Below are 20,911 nucleotides of genomic sequence, written 5' to 3' on the forward strand. Positions count from 1 at the left end.
TCTCCACGATGCCTCCGCTGGCCTCTGGAGGCCTCCAGGGACCAGCGGAGGCCTCTCCACGATGCCTCCGCTGGCCTCTGGAGGCCTCCAGGGACCAGCGGAGGCCTCTCCACGCTGCCGGCGCTGGCCTCTGGAGGCCTCCAGGGACCAGCGGAGGCCTCTCCACGCTGCCGGCGCTGGCCTCTGGAGGCCTCCAGGGACCAGCGGAGGCCTCTCCGCTGCCGGCGCTGGCCTCTGGAGGCCTCCAGCGACCAGCGCCGGCCTCTCCGGACCCCGCGCACGGGCGGGGAAGGCGGGGAGTGAGACAGCCAACGTCCCTGCGCGTGCGCACACCGCTGTGCGCACGCGCAGGGACGCTGGCTGCCTCACTCCCCGCCTTCCCAGCCTGCCGGCTCCCCGCTGGCTATACCGGGACTTTGTAATGGTCCCGGTATAGGCAGCCCGGGAGCCGGGAATTGGTGGCCAGAACCGGGAAAGTCCCAGGAGACCGGGACGGTCTGGCCACCCTAGTCCTGAAATAAAGGAAGAGGAGTTAAAACAGACAAACAACAGCAACAAAATAATATGGTATGAAGATCCACTGTTGAATGGGGGGGGGGGGGGCGAGTTAAGGTATACTGGCCATACCCTCTACCTTAGAAAAAATCTAAAAGTAGGTCTTTGGAACATTGTGGAATAGCAGCACACCTGATAAGATTTGTGAAGAAGTATAATGAAAGACAGTTACAATTTGCATCTGAAATACACAGGATTACCATCTCTTATTTTTACTCTTCTATCAGCCTTTAGTTCTCAAACAATAACACAAAAAAAACCCCTTCTACTAGTTTCATGAAATCCAGTAGAAAATGGTACTTTAACACTTACCGCCAAGAGCAGCAAAACCAGGATCAATGTGTAAAGGATTCCAGTCCCCACTAAGCCGATATAAAGCAGCCTATTAAGAAAACCAAGATGAGTAAGGTTAGCAGAGATTAGAATAACTGAAAGTTTTATGATGTTAGTTATTGCCATAAACTGTGTCACAAATCACACCACAGATTCTCCACAAAACCATAAAGTCAGTCAGTCAGTCAAAAATTTATTGTTTAGAGACCATAAACGATTGTATGATACAATGGGCTAAGAATATTGGTCGTAATATCACTTTAGATGAGTAAGAGGCAGTGTGGTAACATTAAATTGACTAAGGCAATGGCATTTAAAGAAAATATGTATAAGATGTTTTATAGATGGTATACAACCCCCCCAAAATTATCAGAAATGTATGCTAATGTCAAATGTTGGAAACGTATGACCCATGTTGGGTCTTTTTATCATATGTGGTGGACCTGCAAGACAGCCAAAAGCTATTGGAAGATGGTGCAAAATTTGCTACAGAATATATTGAAAATACAGATTCAATTTAAACCAGAGTTATTTTTATTGAATATATACTCCAATGAATATACAAAAGAGGCAAAGCATTTAATGGCACATCTTAACACAGCAGCCAGAATTTTGTTCGCACAGAAATGGAAGCTACAACTAGTGCCTACAAAGTATGAGTTGGTTGGGAAAATATTGGAGACAGCTGAGATGGACTATTTATCTTCATTACTGAGTGGCAAATCTAAAGAACAAGCAAGAAAAAACTGGGAGCCATTATACGTTTGGTTTGACTTAGGTAATTTTCTAATTAAGATTGTCTGATGTGAAACATAATTTTTTTTAACTTACTACTATTATGCGGTATTGTATGTATACTGAGACTATGAGCCAAATTAAGTTGGAGCAAGAGTTAATGATATGTATATAACATTGAGCATTGAGATTTTATGCTGAAAATACGGAAAGATGTTATGGTCTTTTGTATGGTGAATGACATATGGTCGTGCAGAATGGACTACTTTTCTGTCTATGTACTATTTCTTTTCTATACTCTTTTATCCCCTTTGCCCCTTATTTCTGCTTATGAAAGCTTAATAAAACTTTAAAATCAGAAAAATTTATTGTGTATAGCCACTGGCCGTTACAAAACAGAACTCGGACAACAAAGTTTACAATTAACACCTTAAAAGTTCCCCAGAAAGGCCAACTTCAAGAAGTTACAGCATTTGATATTACTCTTGCTCTTATCTTCTTAGCTGCAAGGGCAAACAAAGAGACTCTAGGACACATGAGCATCATAAAGGGTCAGATTCAGCCACATTCCTTGGCATTGGAGGAAGGCTGAATGGGGATTCAGAAGATGTAGAAAGGCTTCTCATCCATACTAAAAATATAGAAGAAGCCTTGCTGGATCAGATCAGCGGTCCATCTAATCCAACATCCTGACTCACACAGTAGCCATCCAATTCTTATGGAGGACCAACAACAGGGCATACAGTCCAAAGCCTTCTCCTAATGTTGCCTTCTGGAACTGGGATTCAGAGAGTGACTGCTTCTGAATGTGGAGATTTCCTTGAGTCACCATGGCTTGTAGCGGCTTATAGACCTATCCTCCACAAATCTATCTAATCCACTCTTAAAAGCTGCCTATTCCTGTGGCCATCACTACATCCACTAGCAGTATATTCCACTTTTTGATCACTCTCTGAGTAAAGAAATATTTCCTTTAGTAGTCTGGTATGGCATTTGTCTGTTCACCTAGAAGGGGAAAGAAAGAAAACCAGGGGTCTGTTATGCACTATGGTGGTATCTCCACAAATGTTTGCTGCAATGCAAGTTTTAACCAAGTGGAACAAGTAATAAGATGATTTCTACTAAACATGACAAGAATTGCACCTGGACATGGGTTAATCTAAGTATTAAAGGAAGGAAGATCTCAGTACACCAGGAAAAACATCATACAGGAAAACTCCTTGAACAGAGTGTTTTTTCTTATCCTTTTGCAAAAACACAAGATATTAATGATAGCAGAGAACCAAACTGCTGATAAAATTCCACAAAAATTTTAAGCCAACTCTCTGCCATAATTATCTACTGGGATAACAAAATGAAGCTTGTTATCTGTTACCTACCCCATTTTTTCCAACCATGTAAAATCTTCAATTCACAGAGATGGCACTAGTTTACTATGCTGCAAAAAACAAATTGTAACATGCTCTATATATACACGGTTCTTTGAAGACAGTTTAGGAGCTTCAACCAATTCAACATATAATAGTTAGACCACTAATAGAAGTTAGTTTCAGGGTCTACACCACATTTTAATTGATCTTCATTGCCTGCTAGTTGGCTTCCAGTGTAAAAGTTCTGGGCATTACCTATTAAATTCTACACAGTATTTGCCTAGAGAACCTGAAGAAGGACTTTCTCCCATACAAAACTGTTTGTCTGTTAACACAAGAGATGGGCTTGAACCAGTTCATAGACAAAAGTTCATGACATATTTTGGCTGATTCGTGGTTCAAGAGTATGTGGTGACTCATGAATGGATATGTCAACTTTAACTTCCTAATAATTTTTAAAAGTTCTGCTGGATCAAAAGAAGAAAGGCAATACCCAACCTGTTTCTGCCATTTTTCACAATAGTTAATGTTGAAAACAATAAAGGTCACTGGCAAGATCAATATTTTGTGAATGAAATATTGATTTTTTTTTTTTTGCAAATACTAAAATTATTTTTCAATCCTAAAATAACATTTCTCTGAAAATGCAAAAAAGTCTATTTGTGAAGGGGGAAAACATAATTAGTCTTTCCTATGTCAGTGTCACAGGTCACCTCCTCAAAGATCAGAGAGATAATCTGGACTGTGGGCAAGAACTGTGTGCCAGTTTCAAGTTTCAGAGATCAGTTACTCTTGCTTTCTCGCCTACCAACATGTTTACTGACATATGGATCTCCTTGATATCGCACCATTTATACACTTTAGAAGAAAAAACAGACACCTGGCCAAGCAAAGACAGGTTGCTTACCTGTAACTGTAGATCTTCGAGTGGTCATCTGTGCATTCACACTCATGGGGATAGAGTGCCTGCACCGATCCTTGAATCGGTACCTAAAAAGTCCAGGATTTTTTCGCGCTCAGCACCAACAGGCATGCGCAGGCATCCCAATGCGCATGCTCGCTGGTGCCAGAGCGAGGATCCCGCCAGTTCCTTCTGACCGCTGGAAGACCCTACTGGAGGGAGACCATCAGCAGTGGGGAAGGAGGGCGGGTAGTGTGAATGCACAGATGACCAGCAAAGCCTTCCTTCTGCAACTTCTTTGCAGCCGACCTCTTCTCCTCACTCAGGGGTGTAAAGTTGTTCCCACACTGAGTATTGGTATCTAGCCATGCACGTGGCATAGTTAGATACCTTTACTCCCAGTGCCCCAGCAGAGTAGAACTTCCTCCCGACGTTATCCAGCTTCTTTCCTTCCTTGTCTGGTGGAGAGGAGTGCGTCTTGCGGGCCTTCAGCGAGGAGGAAACGACCACCAAATTGGGCTTTGGGTGTGTAAAAAGGAACTTAGCCCCGGACTCATGGACACGGTACATATGGTCCAACCTTCTCAATGACACGGGTGTAGAAGCAGGCTTCGCCCAGGGCTCCTTCACCACCTATAGGATGACCTTCGTCACTGGCAGGGCAACCGCTGTAAATGTATCCCACTGCATGTCGAACACGGTATCGTCTACAATGGGTTGCGGCTGTGTCACTGGAAGCGAGAGGGAGAGTGCCATCCTCTTCACCAGGTCCCCGTACGACTTCAGATCCTCTGATGGTGAGATGGGAAGATCCTCAGCCGTATGAGACACTGGCAAAGGTTCCAAAGCCCGGTCCGGATCGTTGGTACTGACCTCGGAGTCCGACGATGAAGACTCTCTGCATAGAGATTGTTCTGAGAGCACCGGCGTTGACTCTCTGACGGGTAACCAGATCGACACCGACGACCGAGGTTGGACTTTCTCCACCACTATGCTGCATCTGTCAGGCGGGACAGAGATCAATGCTGAACGACGCTGTCTAGAGTGTTGAGACAGCCTGGACATATGGGATGCCTCGGACTGCTGGACCCAGTCTGCGAACTCACGAGGAGGGTACCATTGGTACGGTGGGTAGGGATAGGCGTAAGGAGGCCATTTGCGCTGCTCCCATGGTGGAAGCGGTGGGAAGCAACGAGCTACTGTAATCGGTTCCAGCTCTCTCTGACCTCTTGCCTGATCCATCGGTGCCAAAGGCTCCATCGGCGCCGACACCTCCACCTCCGAGACCGAGTCGCTCTCACTGCAATGCCTGGACCCCGAAGAGTGGGAGCGTTGAGTCAGGTCGATCTCTTGCTCCGATGCCGATAGGTGCAGCTGCGAAGCACTGCCTCTTAACACTGAAGGGCTATGACGCGGGGACGCCAAGATCTTCCTCGGTGGAGCTGTTGATGTCGAAGCATCATGTGAAGGCGAAGGGGTGCGGGATGGTCTCTTCTTCCACTTCTCCTTCAATTTCACCTTCTTCGGCGTGGATGATCGGGTCCCCGAATCATCCCGACGCTTCTTAGCCGGGGTGTCCACTGACCCTTCAGAAGGCCGTTTTGTGGAATGCCCACGCTCCACTGGCATCTCGGTCCTGATCGGCAAAACCACAGCCGATGTGACAGTAGGGGCCGCGGCCTCTCCCATCGATACCGACGGGCCCGATGCCATTGTTTGAGGACCAAGTGCCGACTCGACCAATGCCGTCGAAAGCCTCACCGCTCAATTCTTACGAATTTGCTTGGAGAAACTCAGACAGTGTGTGCAAGAGTCGACACGATGTCACTCGCCCAGACAGAGGAGACAGAGGAAATGGCTGTCGGGGGGGGCAATCTTCTTCCCACAGGAGCGGCACCTCTTAAAAAACCCCCAATGTCTTTCCATAGACGTCTTTCCAGGAAAGTCTCTGAGGGGAAAAACACGGGGGGGAAACTGAGCCCCGAAGGGCAAATCCAACAAACTTTTTTTTAAAACAACACTAACTATCTAACAACTAACTAACTAACTACACTAAGAAAATAACAAATGGGCTATATACAACAGGGAAAAAAGCAATCTAAGATTACTTTACTGACCAGGGACACTAAAGGAGATCCTCTCAGTGCGGCGGTCAGAAAGGAACTGGCGGGATCCTCGCTCTGGGCGCCAGCGAGCATGCGCACTGGGATGCCTGCGCATGCCCATTGGTGCCGAGCGCGAAAAAATCCCGGGCTTTTTAGATACCGATTTGGGGATCGGCACATGCGCTCTATCCCCATGAGTGTGAAGCACAGAGACCACGAAGAAGATCTTCTGATTCGTGGTCACTGAAGCTGTCAAATTTAAAGAGGATGAGGAAGAAGAGTGTTCTATAGATTAGAGGTGCACTACACATTTTGTAGAATGATCTGGCAGATTGGAAAAACAGAATTCTGGACTGTACCATTTCAGCCTGCAGTTGATTGATCATTTCTTTGAATGAATGTACAAATTTCCTAGCATGTAGCAAGTTAAGCCAAAGGCTGAGATAGAGAATGTTATACTAAAGCTTTCTCTCCGTTTTACTGTAATTAGGGGATATTTTGCAGTAGCAGGAACATTCTGAAATACAGTTACTGCTCTCAACTGACAGATTAATGTGGTATAGTCCAGGATTCTATCCACAGCCTACTATTTCATAACAGGCACTGGTACTAAATGTTGGAAGGCAGAGAAACTGGAGGGAGAGTATTCCTGAGCCATATCAAATGAACACAGGAAGAAACTGCAAGACAAGCTCCACCCACTGATCTGGGATTTCTCACAGAGCAGAGGCAAAGAAGCAGCTTCCACTCCCCTGAGGTCATACCCAAAGGCTAAGATTTCCTACAAAAATGAACATTTCAAACACACAACTCAGACTGAGGGAAAGAGCTGTGCATCAGGGAATCATATATTGCATTATCAGAGAAGCAGAAGCCCGAGGGATGCTTATACTTGCCATTTCCACACCAATAAATACTAAGTGGTTAATTCTTTGCCCAGTGTGCTATGCCAAAACAAGCATTTGAACGCAAGCCATCACAATAAGCATTTTATCTCCAATTGGAGAGGTGATAAACAGAAACAAATGAGCATCTTGGGAAAGATTAACTACCATTGTTTCACACTAAGCATGCATTTAAATTTTTGGTTAAGATACTGTTTAAAGTGTTGTAAATTAGATTATGGAAATGTACAATTACACAGCCAAGTCCTACCTGAGGCACTCTCTCTTTGTCATGGTTTTTATTGGTACTAGAAACTGCTGCTCTCAAAGATGATGAAACTAACAAAGGGTAATCAGTAAGAAATGAGAAAGTGTTTATATATGTTGGGGTTGATGGGAGAAGTCACAAAGGAGTATAAAATGAAGCAACAGTCACATTAAAAAAAAAAGCTTTCAATAATTAGAATTTTCTGAATATGAAGTTAAATGAACATTATCATGCTTCTTGAATGATATGCCACTATTCCTTAAATTCTATTTAGATATCTGAAATATTTTATAAACCAGTTGAGAGCCAGTTTGTGGTTAATAGCAGGGGCTCTAATCTGGGAGAAACAGGTTTGATTCCCCACTCCTACACATGCAGCTGCTGGGTGATCTTAGGCAAGCCACAACTCTCTTAGAGCTGTTCTCTCAACAGCAGTGCTCAAAGGGCTCTCTCAGCCCTACCTACCTCACAGGTTATCTGTTGTGGGGAGAGGAAGGGAAGGAGATGAACATATGAAGCTGCCTTATACTGAATCAGACCCTCGGTCCATCAAAGTCAGTACTGTCTACTCAGACTGGCAGCAGCTCTCCAGGGTCTCAAGCTAAGGCTTTTCACACCTATTTGCCTGGACCTTCTTAGTTGGAGATGCTGGGGATTGAACCTGGGACCTTCTGCTTACCAAGCAGATGCTCTACCACTGAGCCACCATCCCTCCCCAAATTGTAAGATTGTAAGCCATTCTGAGACTTGAGTGAAGGGCAGGGTATAAATCCAATCTCCTCTTCTTTTCTTCCAGTTATGACAAATATTGTGAAGTTTATTCACTATTACTAGTATGGATATTAGTTAAACAATGGATCTCCTTTGGGATGATTTATCTATAAGAGGAAGTAGGTGGAAAACTAGATAACTTCATACAGAATGTATGACTGTGAGGCAAAGCACCCTGATTCCCTTTAAGTGTTAACTTGGTTATTAGCAGGCCTGCTCCAGTTTGCAGGTGTCCATAACTGGGCCTTCCTACTGACACTATCTTTATCTATTTCAAGGCCAGATTCAAGAATGTGGTAATCGGTTAATCATGAGAACCTGTGTTCAGTTGTGCAGCTAGATGGGAGGGGGGAATTAGAAGTGGATGTTACCATCTTCTGGAAGGTCCCATCAAGCAAGCTCCCTGATTGGGTTGCAGGACTACCTGGAGCCAGGGCAAAAGACTTTAATAAGGCTATAGGACAGAGGGAAGTTATGCTAACTTTGTGATTTTACCATGCTAGTACTCTTGCTGTGTAATGGACACCTGTGTAGAGAACGACCCTTGGCACTTACCGTGAGGGGTCCTTCTCCTAAGAGGACAGGAGGACATCTTGGGTGTTACCCACCGTCCAATCAGGGAGGCAGGAATCTAAAAGATCTTCCTCTTCCTGTGGCTGTGGGAACCACCCCTCTCTCATTTCGGGTGACTCCGAGAAGCAGTACGAAGATCATCGCATCTAAAAAACTTCTAATGTAAAAAATTAACAGTCTGTCAGCAACAACTGCCTTAAACATGGCAAGCTGACAACCAAGGTAAACCCTAAAGGGGAAAAAAGGAACAGGCCAATAGGCAACAGACATTAGTGTTAAAAGACTTCAGGTGCAGGTTGCTAGACGAGATACAGGAATAGACTGCCCAAGGTAGGGCGATAGATGGGAGGCTAAGATGTCCTCCTGTCCTCTTAGGAGAAGGACCCCTCACGGTAAGTGCCAAGGGTCGTTCTCCCTAAGAGGTGGAGGACATCTTGGGTGCTCCCAGAGCAGTATGTTAATCAGGGTGGGGTCGCCCTACTCAGGCAGAACATGTTGTAGGATTCGTCTACCAAAGGCCACATCTGCTGACACGTAAGCATTCAGTTTGTAGTGTCGAATAAAGGTGGATATAGACGACCACGTAGCTGCCTTGCACACCTCCTCGACAGAGGCGTTCTTATTGAAAGCTGTGTTGGTGGCCGCACTTCTGGTCGAATGCGCTGTGATCCTTGGTGGAACCTTGAGGTGTAATGCCTTGTACGCCTCCGTTATACACTGTTTAATGGCATAACTAATGGCCGACTTGGACATCTTCTGGCCCATTCTGGGCTCTGCTACGTTGACGAACATGGAATCAGATTTACGAAAGGTCTCTGTTCTAATTAGGTAAACCTTGATTGCCCTGCGCACGTCCAGGGTATGCCACGTGCGCTCCTTCGGGTGCTTAGGATCCGGACAAAAGGACGGTAGGTTGATTTCTTGACTTTGGTGGAACCTAGATGATACCTTCGGTTGGAAGGTAGGATCCAGATAAAGAACAACTTTGTCCTTGTGAAACACGCATAGCTCTTTCTTAACCGACAGGGCACCGATTTTGGAGACACTTCTGGCTGATGTTATTGTCACTAGAAATATCATCTTCATGCGCATCATCTTTAAAGGCACCGACATTAACGGCTCGAAAGGCGGACTAGTTAAGGCCGAAAGCACCGTATTCAGCCTCCAATTGGGAAAACAGTGAGTTTGTGGTGGAGAACTCAAAGAAGCCCCTCTAAGAAACCGACGGATATGCGGATGAGATGGCAGATGAATGTCGTTCACCTGTTGAAGCACTGAAGACAGGGCCACAACCTGACGTCTGAGGGTAGCTGGCTTCAGCCCGGATTGGAGACCGTCCTGAAGAAATTGAAGAACCCTAGGGACAGTAGGATGCAATGGATCCACACCCTTTCTCCGGCACCACCTGTGAAAGGCTTTCCAAGATACGTTATAGATCCGCGTAGTGGATTCTTTTCTGGAAGCCAGAATTGTATTAGCTACCTCACTAGTATAGCCTAGGTCTAACAACGATCTCCTCTCAACCTCCACGCGGTCAGACTCAGCCATTCTGGATGAGGGTGCCACACCGGCCCCTGCAATAGCATGTCCGGCCAGGCTGGTAGGTGCAGAGGTTCTTCTATAGACATCTGCTGGATTGAAGAGAACCAGGGACGACGAGGCCACCAGGGTGCAACCAGTATGACCTCGGCCCCCAGCAGGATGATCTTCCTGAGTAGCCTCGGGATGACCAGGATTGGAGGGAAGGCATACAGAAGGTCTTGCGGCCATGGAAATGTTAGAGCATCTGTGGCCTCCGCCTGACTGTGGTAGTACCTTGTGAAGAATCGAGGGAGTTGGTGATTCTGATGAGATGCAAATAGGTCCAACGCAGGTAGGCCAAATTGATCCACTATCTTCAGAAACAGAGTCCTGTTGAGAGACCACTCCCCCACTTGAATGTTCTCCTGACTGAGCCAGTCTGCCTTGACATTGCAGGTCCCCTTGATATGTTCCGCTCTTACTGACTTCAGGTGAAGTTCCGCCCATTCGAACAGCTTCCCGGCCTCCTTGTGGAGGGAACTGGACCTGGACCCCCCTTGATTGTTTAGGTAAGCCTTCGCTGCTATATTGTCCGTTCGCACTAGCACATGTTGTCCCGATACTCAGTCCTGAAAGTGCAGCAGCGCTAATCGAATGGCCTGAAGTTCCAGGAGATTGATCGGGAGGCTTGACTCTTTGGTCATCCATTGGCCCTGCGTGGGAATCTCGTTGAGGGTCACCCCCCAGCCCGAGAGGCTGGCATCTGAAAACAGCTGTAACTCTCCCTCCGTGACAGATTCTCCCCTGGAGAGCCAGTTTGGTGTAGTGGTTAAGTGTGCGGACTCTTATCTGGGAGAACCGGGTTTGATTCCCCACTCCTCCACTTGCACCTGCTGGAATGGCCTTGGGTCAGCCATAGCCCTGGCAGAGGTTGTCCTTGAAAGGGCAGCTGCTGTGAGAGCCCTCTCCAGCCCCACCCACCTCACAGGGTGTCTGTTGTGGGGGAGGAAGGTAAAGGAGATTGTGAGCCGCTCTGAGACTCTTCAGAGTGGAGGGCGGGATATAAATCCAATATCTTCTTCTTCTATCTTCTGGTGTAGGTTGGTGGTCTTGGTCCACCACAGAAGACTCTCCTTGACCTTCATAGGCACCGTCAGTGAGATGGAACGCCTCTCCATGATCTGGAGTTGGTAAGGGCATAGAAACATCTGTAACCGCCTGGTATGGTAACGACCCCACTGCAGTGCCTCGAGATTTGAGATCATGAACCTGGCTAACGTCTGAAGCGTCTTATCCACACTATTGCTGCTCTAGCCACTATAGAGTTAGTGGCAGATGCCTTGATGGCCAGGGCCATAGCTTTGTGGCTCCTCTTCAAGGCTAGGTCAATCTTTCTGTCCCAGTTGTCACGGACCGAACCCTGGCCGTCCTCAGCTAGCAAACCATGGGACTGTAGGGCTGCAACTGGTGCGTCCACCAGGGGTACCTGTAGCATGTCGTTAGCAAAGGAAGGAGGCTCATACAACTTCTTAATGGAATTGGGGATCTGTTTGCTAACACTTGGTTTGGCCCATTCTGATTTTAACTGGCGCTCAAAGAATTCTGGGAAGGAGAAGACCTTGTCCGAGGATCGGTACTTTGGAAAGAACTCTGTGTTCCCCTTGGGTTTATTTTTGGGGTTAGTCAGGGGACTGGGAGCCTCCTGTTCTTCAGGAGACACCTGGAGGTCCAGGGCAGACAGTACCTTAGAAAGGAGAGGTTGGAACTCTTCTGGCTTGAAGAAACGTGAGGAGGGTTCTGGCACAGTAGTACCTTCCATTTCCTCATCCGATAGAAATTCGCCCTCTTCCCGTTCTCCCTCATAAGATTCCTCCGATAGACCCCCATATTGGGATCTCTCACCCTCCAGGAAATCACTGACTAGGGAGTTCCTTGGAGCCCTAGAATGGTGGCCTTGGTCCCTGGATCTCTTGGGCGATGGAGACCTGGAGGAGGAGCATGAACTAGAGGGCCTTGGTCTCTTATGGGTCACTGCCTTAACTGCACCGCCCACAGTCTGCCTTATTGAGTCCAAAAACTCTGAAAATAAAGAAGATCCCATAGTGGGTACGTTACCCAAGCCCCTCTGGGGCTGGCAGGTCTGCGTAGCTTCCTGGTGTGGCTGGGCTTCATAGGAGTCGAAGTCTCCTGCCTGGAGGTTGGCATCGGTGAGCCCCTGCCACTGGAAGCTGCAAGGTTGCTGGTCCGCCTCCTTTCGCGCCTTTCAAAATGGCCGTTGTGGCCGGGACAGAGCTCTGAAGAAGCCTCCTCCGCTGCTGATGACGACCAGAGCCACTTGCGTTCGCTCCTTCTGCCCCTACAGGGCACGTTGCTGGCAGCCGTGGCAAGCCCCGCGGTCATGCCGGCTCTGGGAAGTGGCCTTTCGGCCCCGCGCAATGCACCGGGAGCCGAGTCGTCCTCCACGAAGGCGCCCTTCCCCCGATGTGCCATCTGGCTCCTCTTCGTGCCACGGCTTGAAATTCGGCCTGAGGCTGCCACGGCGCCGCTCCTCGCAAGTATAGAGGGGAAACAGAAGAGGGTGGAGGAGACAGAGAGGGGAAGAATAGCCAGTAAGGTAGAAGGTATTATTAGTCAGTTGAAGGGAAGAACGGCTCAAGGTAAGAAGAAGAAGAGGAAGAAAGAGGAAGAAATTTTTTTTAATAGTAGCCTGCAATCAAAAAGGGGATAGGAGCCTATCCTAACTACTTGCTCTCCCTGTCGAGGCAGGAACAGAACTGAGAGAGGGGTGGTTCCCACAGCCACAGGAAGATCTTTTAGATTCCTGCCTCCCTGATTGGACGGTGGGAAACACCCAAGATGTCCTCCGCCTCTTAGGGAGAACGCTTTAGCCTGGACACTTATATTCTAAGAAGGTAGGCTATCTAATATCAGTTACTGAATGTATTGGATAGAAAACTAGCTTTTAAAATAAAAAGTTAGCTTTTTAATTTCTTTCCTGATAAGCAGTGGGGACTGTGCTGCCTAGTAACATTTAAAAAAAAAATCTATTCAGTAAACCTTTATACATTTTTGTAACAGTCTGCTTTATTTGTGTGCATTTAACCTCAAGAATCCACAGGGCTGGGAGTGGTGGCCCGTGTAGGATGGAGACCCAGGCTTTAGTTATTGACATAGTGTCAGCTTAAGGGGATCAAGGCCTTTAGACACAGATAAATCTGTTGGCAGCGAATTCTCTAGGTTAAGCAGTGCTGTTATTTTGGAGAGCTAGCATGGAAAAGACAGGGAAGATGGCAGCTGCAGAGCTACCAACTAGGAGACTCACCTATTGTTCATGAGGTGGAGGTTACCCATGGTCAAGATTCAGACATGCAGACCCAGGGGGACCTAAGCTCAGGATCTTGACAATGATACTTCAAACTATGGCAAGTAAAATAGTATTTACAACATTAAGCATTGTTAAAATCGTTATGAATATTGTGTTGAATTTGCATGTTAGGAAGTTCTTTACCTTTATGCTGCTTTGATGTAAAAATCTAACATCACAGCATCCTGAAAAATGTCACACTTTTCTGTCATTTATTATTAAAGGTCTGAAATGTTCACATCTGCACAAGGACAAATTCAGTAGTAATGAGCTTCTGCTATTCAACCATATTTATTTATTTATGAAATTTCTGGCCAACCTCTTTCTTTTAAAGAGATTAAGGGGGGGGGGGGAGCACACTTGAACACTGGGTGGCATTCTGCAAATAAAACTTGTATTTATCCAAATGGCCTTTGGATGGTGATTTTGTTTTACAGCTCTTTTCTATACCTAAAGGAAGCTAGAGGCATGATCTGACTTCATTAATCCATGCTCTGATTACATCCAGGTTAGATCAGTCTAATGTACTCCACTTGGCTCTGCTTTTAAAACCTGTCCAGCTAGACTACTGTCAGAGGCTGGATAAAGCAAACAAGACACAAGTTCCTTCCCCCCATGTAGTGGCACCTCACCTGTGGAATGTTCTTCCCCTTGAAGCTTGCCAGGTGCCGTTACTAAAATGTTTGTTTACCCAGACTTCTAACTAAGGAGTTGATCTTTAAACACCATTTTTATGGGGTGCTTTTATCCTGGAAACAAGTCATTTTAATCTGCTACGTGATTTATGTCTTTATGCTCTGGCTAGGTTTATTTAACGTTTAATGTTGTATTATGTATTATTTTATAAGCTGTTTTAGGCAGGTCCTCAGGAGAGATCACATAACATTTTTCAAAATAAGCATGAAAATGTATTTGTATTATCAAATTTTCACGCCCTCCCCCACTTCTCACTGGTTTATCTTTTAGATACATTTTGCACCCCAATGCATCTCCACACACCACCAAAAAAAGAAAAATCCTGAGGTGCAACAGACTGAGAAAGTGACTTGCTCAAAGCCACCCAACAAATTAATGGCTGAGAGAATACCATGTGTTTCTGATGTCCAAGCCAGTTTGGTGTAGTGGTTAAGTGTGCGGACTCTTATCTGGGAGAACCCGGTTTGATTCCCCACTCCTCCACTTGCACCTGCTAGCATGGCCTTGGGTCAGCCATAGCTCTGGCAGAGGTTATCCTTGAAAGGGCAGCTGCTGTGAGAGCCCTCTCCAGCCCTACCCACCTCACAGGGTGACTGTTGTGGGGGAGGAAGGTAAAGGAGATTATGAGCCGCTCTGAGACTCTTCGGAGTGGAGGGCGGGATATAAATCCAATATCTTCTTCTTCTTCAAGCCCCAAAACTCCACTTTCTATTTCATCTGACTCTTTAGAACTAATTAAGTACATCACAGGGCAGGGAAGGAAAAAGTTTAAAACTGACTTTCATTACACTCTGAAATATCACTGCCTGGAAACACACAAACATGTCTCATTTCAGATGTGCTTCAAGTGGTTTTTACTGTATATAGCAAATACTTTGTTGTGAGACAGGTAGGCAGATAAGTGTTAAAGGCCAAACTGGACATTATGTCTGCCATGACATGGGCTGGGTTCTCTGACCCATTTTATAGACAGATCTGACATTAGGGAATTAACATTCCCAAGCATTCTTTGGCTTTAGGATGTGGCAGGAGGAAAAGCTTCAGCCTTCTACATGTTTTTCCTAGGCTAAAGCAGCATGTGTGCATGTGGGGGGATGGTATATTCCCTGCTGTGGGGTTCCACATGGTGTAGACAGTGCACACAGAGTACATCTAGTTTGGCCCTCGTGAAAAAGAGCTCCTCTGTGCCTGAGCTCAGAACTCCTGTCTTGAAATCTGTGACTCTGCTTTCAGAAGAGAGTGTGTTTCCAGACAGCGTTAATGACCAGCAGCTACTCAGTCCTGCCCTCTTCTGTAACTGTGGAACTATAAGAACCCAGAGAAGCTCCTGGACAAAGAACTGGGATCTGTCCTGCCCGAGAGATCTTTTTTTAATGTGTTTCTGTGGTATTGTGCTATTGGGCGTGACTTAAATTGTAAGATACTGTGGGTCCTGCTTGACAAGAGAAAGGCAGGGTAAAAGCATTTTAAGATTAATAAACTGACATTTGTTTTCAATCATAAAGGCAGTGAAAGCAGTGAAGCAAAAGAGCTGGGTCAAATTTTTTACCGCTTTACCATAGCCCCCAAACATTCTTACAAAGAAAAGATTGTGTTCTGCTCAAAATTAAACTCAATTGTAAACCAAGTATCCTTCATGTATGGAAAAAGAACAGGAGCCATATGTCTCCCTGGAGAGTTAGCAGCATTTTGCCATCCTTCCGTAATCAATATGTTGACTCAAGGACACTCCTGAGAGTTATCCAAAATGGAATTAGCTCTGCCATCTTTGGGATTAATCCCAATAAAATTATCTGTTAGATTAACAAACAACACTGTAGTGAATTAAGGCCAGTCCTCTTGTGTAACTCTAAAACTCCCTAGAAGGGCGTTTGAGGTAGCATAGGAAGGAAAGGAGAGATGAAAACATGCTTGAAGCATCAAACTGAGAAAGAGAATTTATCTGAGGGTTAACAGTCAAAATGCGAGCAAATCAAAATGAATATCACAACTATTTTATCACCTTTTGACAATAGAATCTGCTACTGTCGGTGCCTTTTGTTAACAGAAATTATTGGTGGCATCCATCCCAAACGACTGCATCTTACCAACTGCAAGCAGAAGACAAATCTTTCCACCAACCTCCTTCACCCAGAAGTCTTACATGACCTCCAAGAAATTGACATTGACAGCTATGCAAGCCTTGTGAAAAAAGTGTCACATAACATGATGGACTACAGTGAAAACCTAATACATTTCACTCTTATGACAATGTAGCCTCATATCAGGGTAAACTCCCTCAGTGGAGTGATGCTCCAGATTCCATACCATACACCAGAGTATTTTGTTCAAAGACGTGAATAACTTTCATCACAACTAGAGTCTCACAAGGAAAGGGAGTTGTAGAAAAGATCCATTAATGACATTTTGTATGCAGTTCAAAGGATACTTTCAATTTTGTCTACATTTAAACTTTTCATAACAGTTAATAGGAACATAGAGTAGGAAAGATCTCCACAATCATCTAGTCTAATCCCCTACAAAATGCAGGAGATTCACAGATACCTTCCCACCATGCACCCCCAGTAATTTCTGTTCCATGACCAGAAGATGGCAAAAAACCTCCACGAGCCCTGGTCAAACTCCAGGAGCCCTGGCCTGAAGAAAAACTGCTTCTTAATCCGAAGTGGCAATCAGCATTTCCTTGGACATGTAAGAAAGGGCCATGAGAACTAAGCACTGATGCAATTCTTCCTGCCTTCCTTCTCATGATCTATCTGAGACCACAGAATCAGCATTGGTGTCAGATGGGCATCTAGTTGGTTAGAAAGGATGGGTCAGTTGAACATAGAGTTACTAGTGTGAACGGAAGATTCTATTCACTTACCGTGAAGTCTTCCTTCTCTGTGGTCCCGGAGTGGTCCAGTCCTCACTCTTGGGATCATAGCTCCTCCTCTTCGATTGCAGGGCTTAACAAACTTGACCCGAAGGGGAGGTGCTTGATCCTCAAAAGTCAGTTCTTCCGCCAGCTATCACACCTCCCTACGTATAACTCCAAACAAAACAGGAGAAAAAAAACCTCTAGGAAAATTTAAACACGGTACTCTCCCTCCAGAGCTTATCCTGGACCCTTTCCTAAGGGGCTCCACGGAGGGACCAATCAACCAACTTGGTAACATCCCGAACACATTAACGACCTCCAACCCCGAAGACCCGGCGCAAAGCTGATACCCTCCGACACAACTGGGTGGGTAGGACTGGAGCACTCCGGGACCACAGAGAAGGAAGACTTCATGTTAAGTGAATAAAATCTTCCATTCTCCAGTGGTCCCAGGAGTGGGCCAGTCCTCACTCTTGGGACATAAAAAAGCCTTGTCCCAGGGTAGGCACTTCAGCTTTGTCCCGAAACCACGTGTTGGAGTACCTTTCTCCCAAACGCAGCCTCAGCCAAGGCCACCTTATCAATCCTGTAGTGCTTAGTGAAGGAGTGAACCGACCTCCATGTCGCCGCCTTACACACTACCTCCAGAGAAGGAAAGGCCCTATAGGCCGCTGATGTGGCTGTCCCTCTAAGGGAATGAGCTGTCACCCCTGCCGGGGGCTCCAACCCTTTCGCCTTGTAAGCCTAGTAAATGCATCCCCTAATCCACCTACTAATGGTGGACGCTGATACTTTGCTTCCATTATTGGAAACCCTGAAGGAGACAAACAAAGAGTCTGACTGACGAAACCCCTTGGTTCTGTCCAAGTAGAATCTAAGGGCTCTACGGACATCCAAACAGTGCCACAACTTCTCTTTCTCATGAGCTGGATTAGGGCAGAAGGAAGGAAGCACAATGTCCTCTGCTCTATGGAAGCGCGAATTTACCTTTGGAATGAAGCTGGATCAGTGCGTAGCACAACCTTGTCCTGATGAAAAATGTAGAGATCCCTATGTATAGAAAGAGCCTGAAGCTCCGACACCCTTCGCGCCAAGGTGATGCCCACTAAGAACGCCACCTTGAAGGTCAGCAACTTAAGGCTACACGATGCCATGGGCTCAAAGGGCTTGCCACAGAGTGCCTTCAGCACCATTTTCAGATTCCAAGAGGGGAACCTATGAACCTGCGGTGGATTAACCAAAGCCACCCTTTTTCGGAACCTTCTGATATGTGGGTGTGTAGAGATAGACTTGCCCTTAATTGACCCTCTAACTGCTGCTATAGCTGCTACCTGTCTGCGCAGGGTACTGGTGCTGAGACCTTTTTCAAGCCCTTCTTGTAGAAAGGATAAGATAAGAGGGACCGAAGCCCATAAAGGGTCTTCCCCCCTCTTCTCACACCAAATATGAAAAACCTGCCAAGTGATATTATAGCTTCTATTGGTGGAAGTCTTTCTGGAAGACAACATTGGGTCTACTACAGGAGAAGAATAACCCAGACGGATCAACTGCTGCCACTCAATCGCCAAGCACTGAGATGCAGCATTTCTGGTCGCAGATGATGCAGCTTGCCCTGAGACAGTAGATCCCCTCTTGGAGGAATCCGCCATGGCTCCATTATTGATAAACTCTGAAGCTCCTGGAACCATGCTCTCCTGGGCCAAAAGGGGGCCACCACAATCGCTTCCGCTTTTTGTTCATGAACCCTCTGCAGAAACCTCTGTAGGATCTGGAATGGAGAAAAAGCGTATAGTAGAGTCTTCGGCCAGTCCGAGTTCAGAGCGTCGATAGCCATTGCTCCTCTGCTTCTTGTTCTTGAGAAATACTGGGACACCTGGTGATTGTTGTCTGAGGCAAAAAGATCCACTCCCGGCATCCCAAATCTTTGGCAAATTTCTCGAAAGGTCTCGCGATGAATTGACTATTCCGACTGGTCCAGTGATTGTCGACTCAGCCAGTCCGCTGCTACATTGTCCTTTCCTGCCACGTGAGTGGCTTTGATGGATTGAAGATGGACTTCCGCCCATCTGAACAACATATGTGCTTTGCCCTGAAGCTTCCAGTACCTGGTGCCTCCTTGGCGATTCACATAAGCCTTTGCCGTCATATTGTCTGTCTGTATCAACACATGAGTCTCGACCACCCCTTCTTCCATTTGAAGCATAGCCAGACATATGGCTCTTAATTCCAAGAGATTTATACTTTCTTTGGCCTCTTGAATGCTCCACTGACCTTGTGCTACAGCTCCTCTCATGTGAGCTCCCTAGCCAAAAAGGCTGGCATCTGTGGTTATCACTACTCTCTTGGGTTCCCGCAGCTCCTGCCCCAAGGAGAAAAGATCGGGAGCCTGCCACCACTCGGGGTCTTTTAGCAGATTGGCTGGCAGTGTCAATGAGATCGAACTCCTGATACTTATCTGCTTCCGGAACGGTAAAAGGAATTTCTGGAATGGTCTCGTGTGGAACCATGCCCACTGAACTACATCCTGACAAGATACCATCATACCCATCAACTTTGCTAGTAGCATCAGCTTGACTCACTTCTGTTGCTTGACTTCCGCTATCAGCTGTAAGATTTTTGACTGTCTTTCTGGGGTCAGAAAAACCCTGTCCTTGTTGGAGTCGATCTGGACCCCTAGGTGTGTTAGAACCTAGGAAAGTTGTAGCCAGCTCTTCTGGACATTTATAACGAACCCGTGCGAAGTGAGTGGCCTCATGGTCAAATCGAGGTCTCTTTTCATCTTCTCTGCCGACGGGACCTTGACCAGAATGTCGTCCAGATACGGAAACAGGGACACCCCCTGTAGCCTCAGGACGGCCACTGAAGTGACTAGGACTTTTGTAAACAGCCTGGGAGATGACTTTAGACCAAATGGCAAGGCCCTGTATTGGTAATGACTCCCGTCGTAGGCAAAACGGAGAAACCTGCGATATTCCTTGGCGATGGGGATATGAAGGTAGACTTCCGACAGGTCTATGGATGCCATGAAGTCTGCCTGCTGAATAGCCAGTAGAATGGACTTCAGAGTCTCTATCTGAAACCTTTTTGTAACGACCGACTTGTTCACCCACTTCAGATCCAATATCACCCGAATGTCCCCGTTCTTTTTGGGAACCATGAAGAAGACTGAATAAGTGCCTTGAAATTTTTCTATCATAGGAACCGTTTCGATGGCTCCTATCGCCAGTAAATGGTTGATGGCCATTAACAGTGTTCGATGTTTCTCGGGAGACTGAGATTTTTGTACTTCTAGGAAACGGTGTCTTGGAGGTGAATAAAATTCCAGAGAGTACCCGTTGGTAACAGTGTCCAAGACCCATTGGTCTGATACTGTTTGGTGCCACACACGGGAGAATCTCTGAAGTCGTCCTCCTATCCGACTTGGATCTAGAGGACCCTCCCAGTCATGCTGATGTGGGTTTCTTTTGACCTTTAACTGGTTGACTTTGTTTCCCCCTGAAGGATGTTCTGGCGTCTCTAGACGTTGACTGCCACTTTGTTCTGAATGGCTTGAAGGAGGTTTGTCTGGAGTCTCTCCGATTTCCTCGAAAGGACTGAAACCTTTGTCTCGACCTGTTATCCCATCTCTTGAAAGGCAGGACTTTTTCTTGTTCCTGTCCTCAATAAGATATCTATCAAGGCCTTCTCCAAAGAGTGAAGCCCCTTTAAACGGAACTGTGGCTACTTTAGCCCTGGCTGAAAGATCCGCATCCCAATTACGTAGCCATGTATTCCTTCTGGCCGTGATGCTAGAGGTCATGGCTCTGGCTGATAGTTGAACTGCTTCAAGGGTAGAGTCTAATGCAAAGGCGGTGGCCAACATAATTTTCTTAAGCGAGTCCTTAACGCCCTTAAGTAGGTCATCCCTCTTAGCCAAGTCAGATAACCACATATATGAAGCCCTACAAAAGAGAGATGTGGTGGCTGACACCTTCA

The 20,911-nt window shown here is 46.3% G+C and overlaps 1 protein-coding gene across 1 annotated transcript in view; it reads right to left on the bottom strand.

Moving 5' to 3' along the window:
- The window catches only part of HSD17B4 (hydroxysteroid 17-beta dehydrogenase 4), a 127,416-nt gene that overhangs the window by 21,925 nt on the left and 84,580 nt on the right, over positions 1-20,911 (bottom strand). Inside the window, exon 18 of the mRNA XM_060235553.1 lies at positions 868-937. Within this exon, the coding sequence (XP_060091536.1) occupies positions 868-937 (70 nt within the window). The remainder of the gene's footprint in view (positions 1-867; positions 938-20,911) is intronic.

This window comes from Heteronotia binoei, chromosome 4 (genome assembly GCF_032191835.1).
Source record: "Heteronotia binoei isolate CCM8104 ecotype False Entrance Well chromosome 4, APGP_CSIRO_Hbin_v1, whole genome shotgun sequence".
NCBI lineage: Eukaryota > Metazoa > Chordata > Lepidosauria > Squamata > Gekkonidae > Heteronotia > Heteronotia binoei.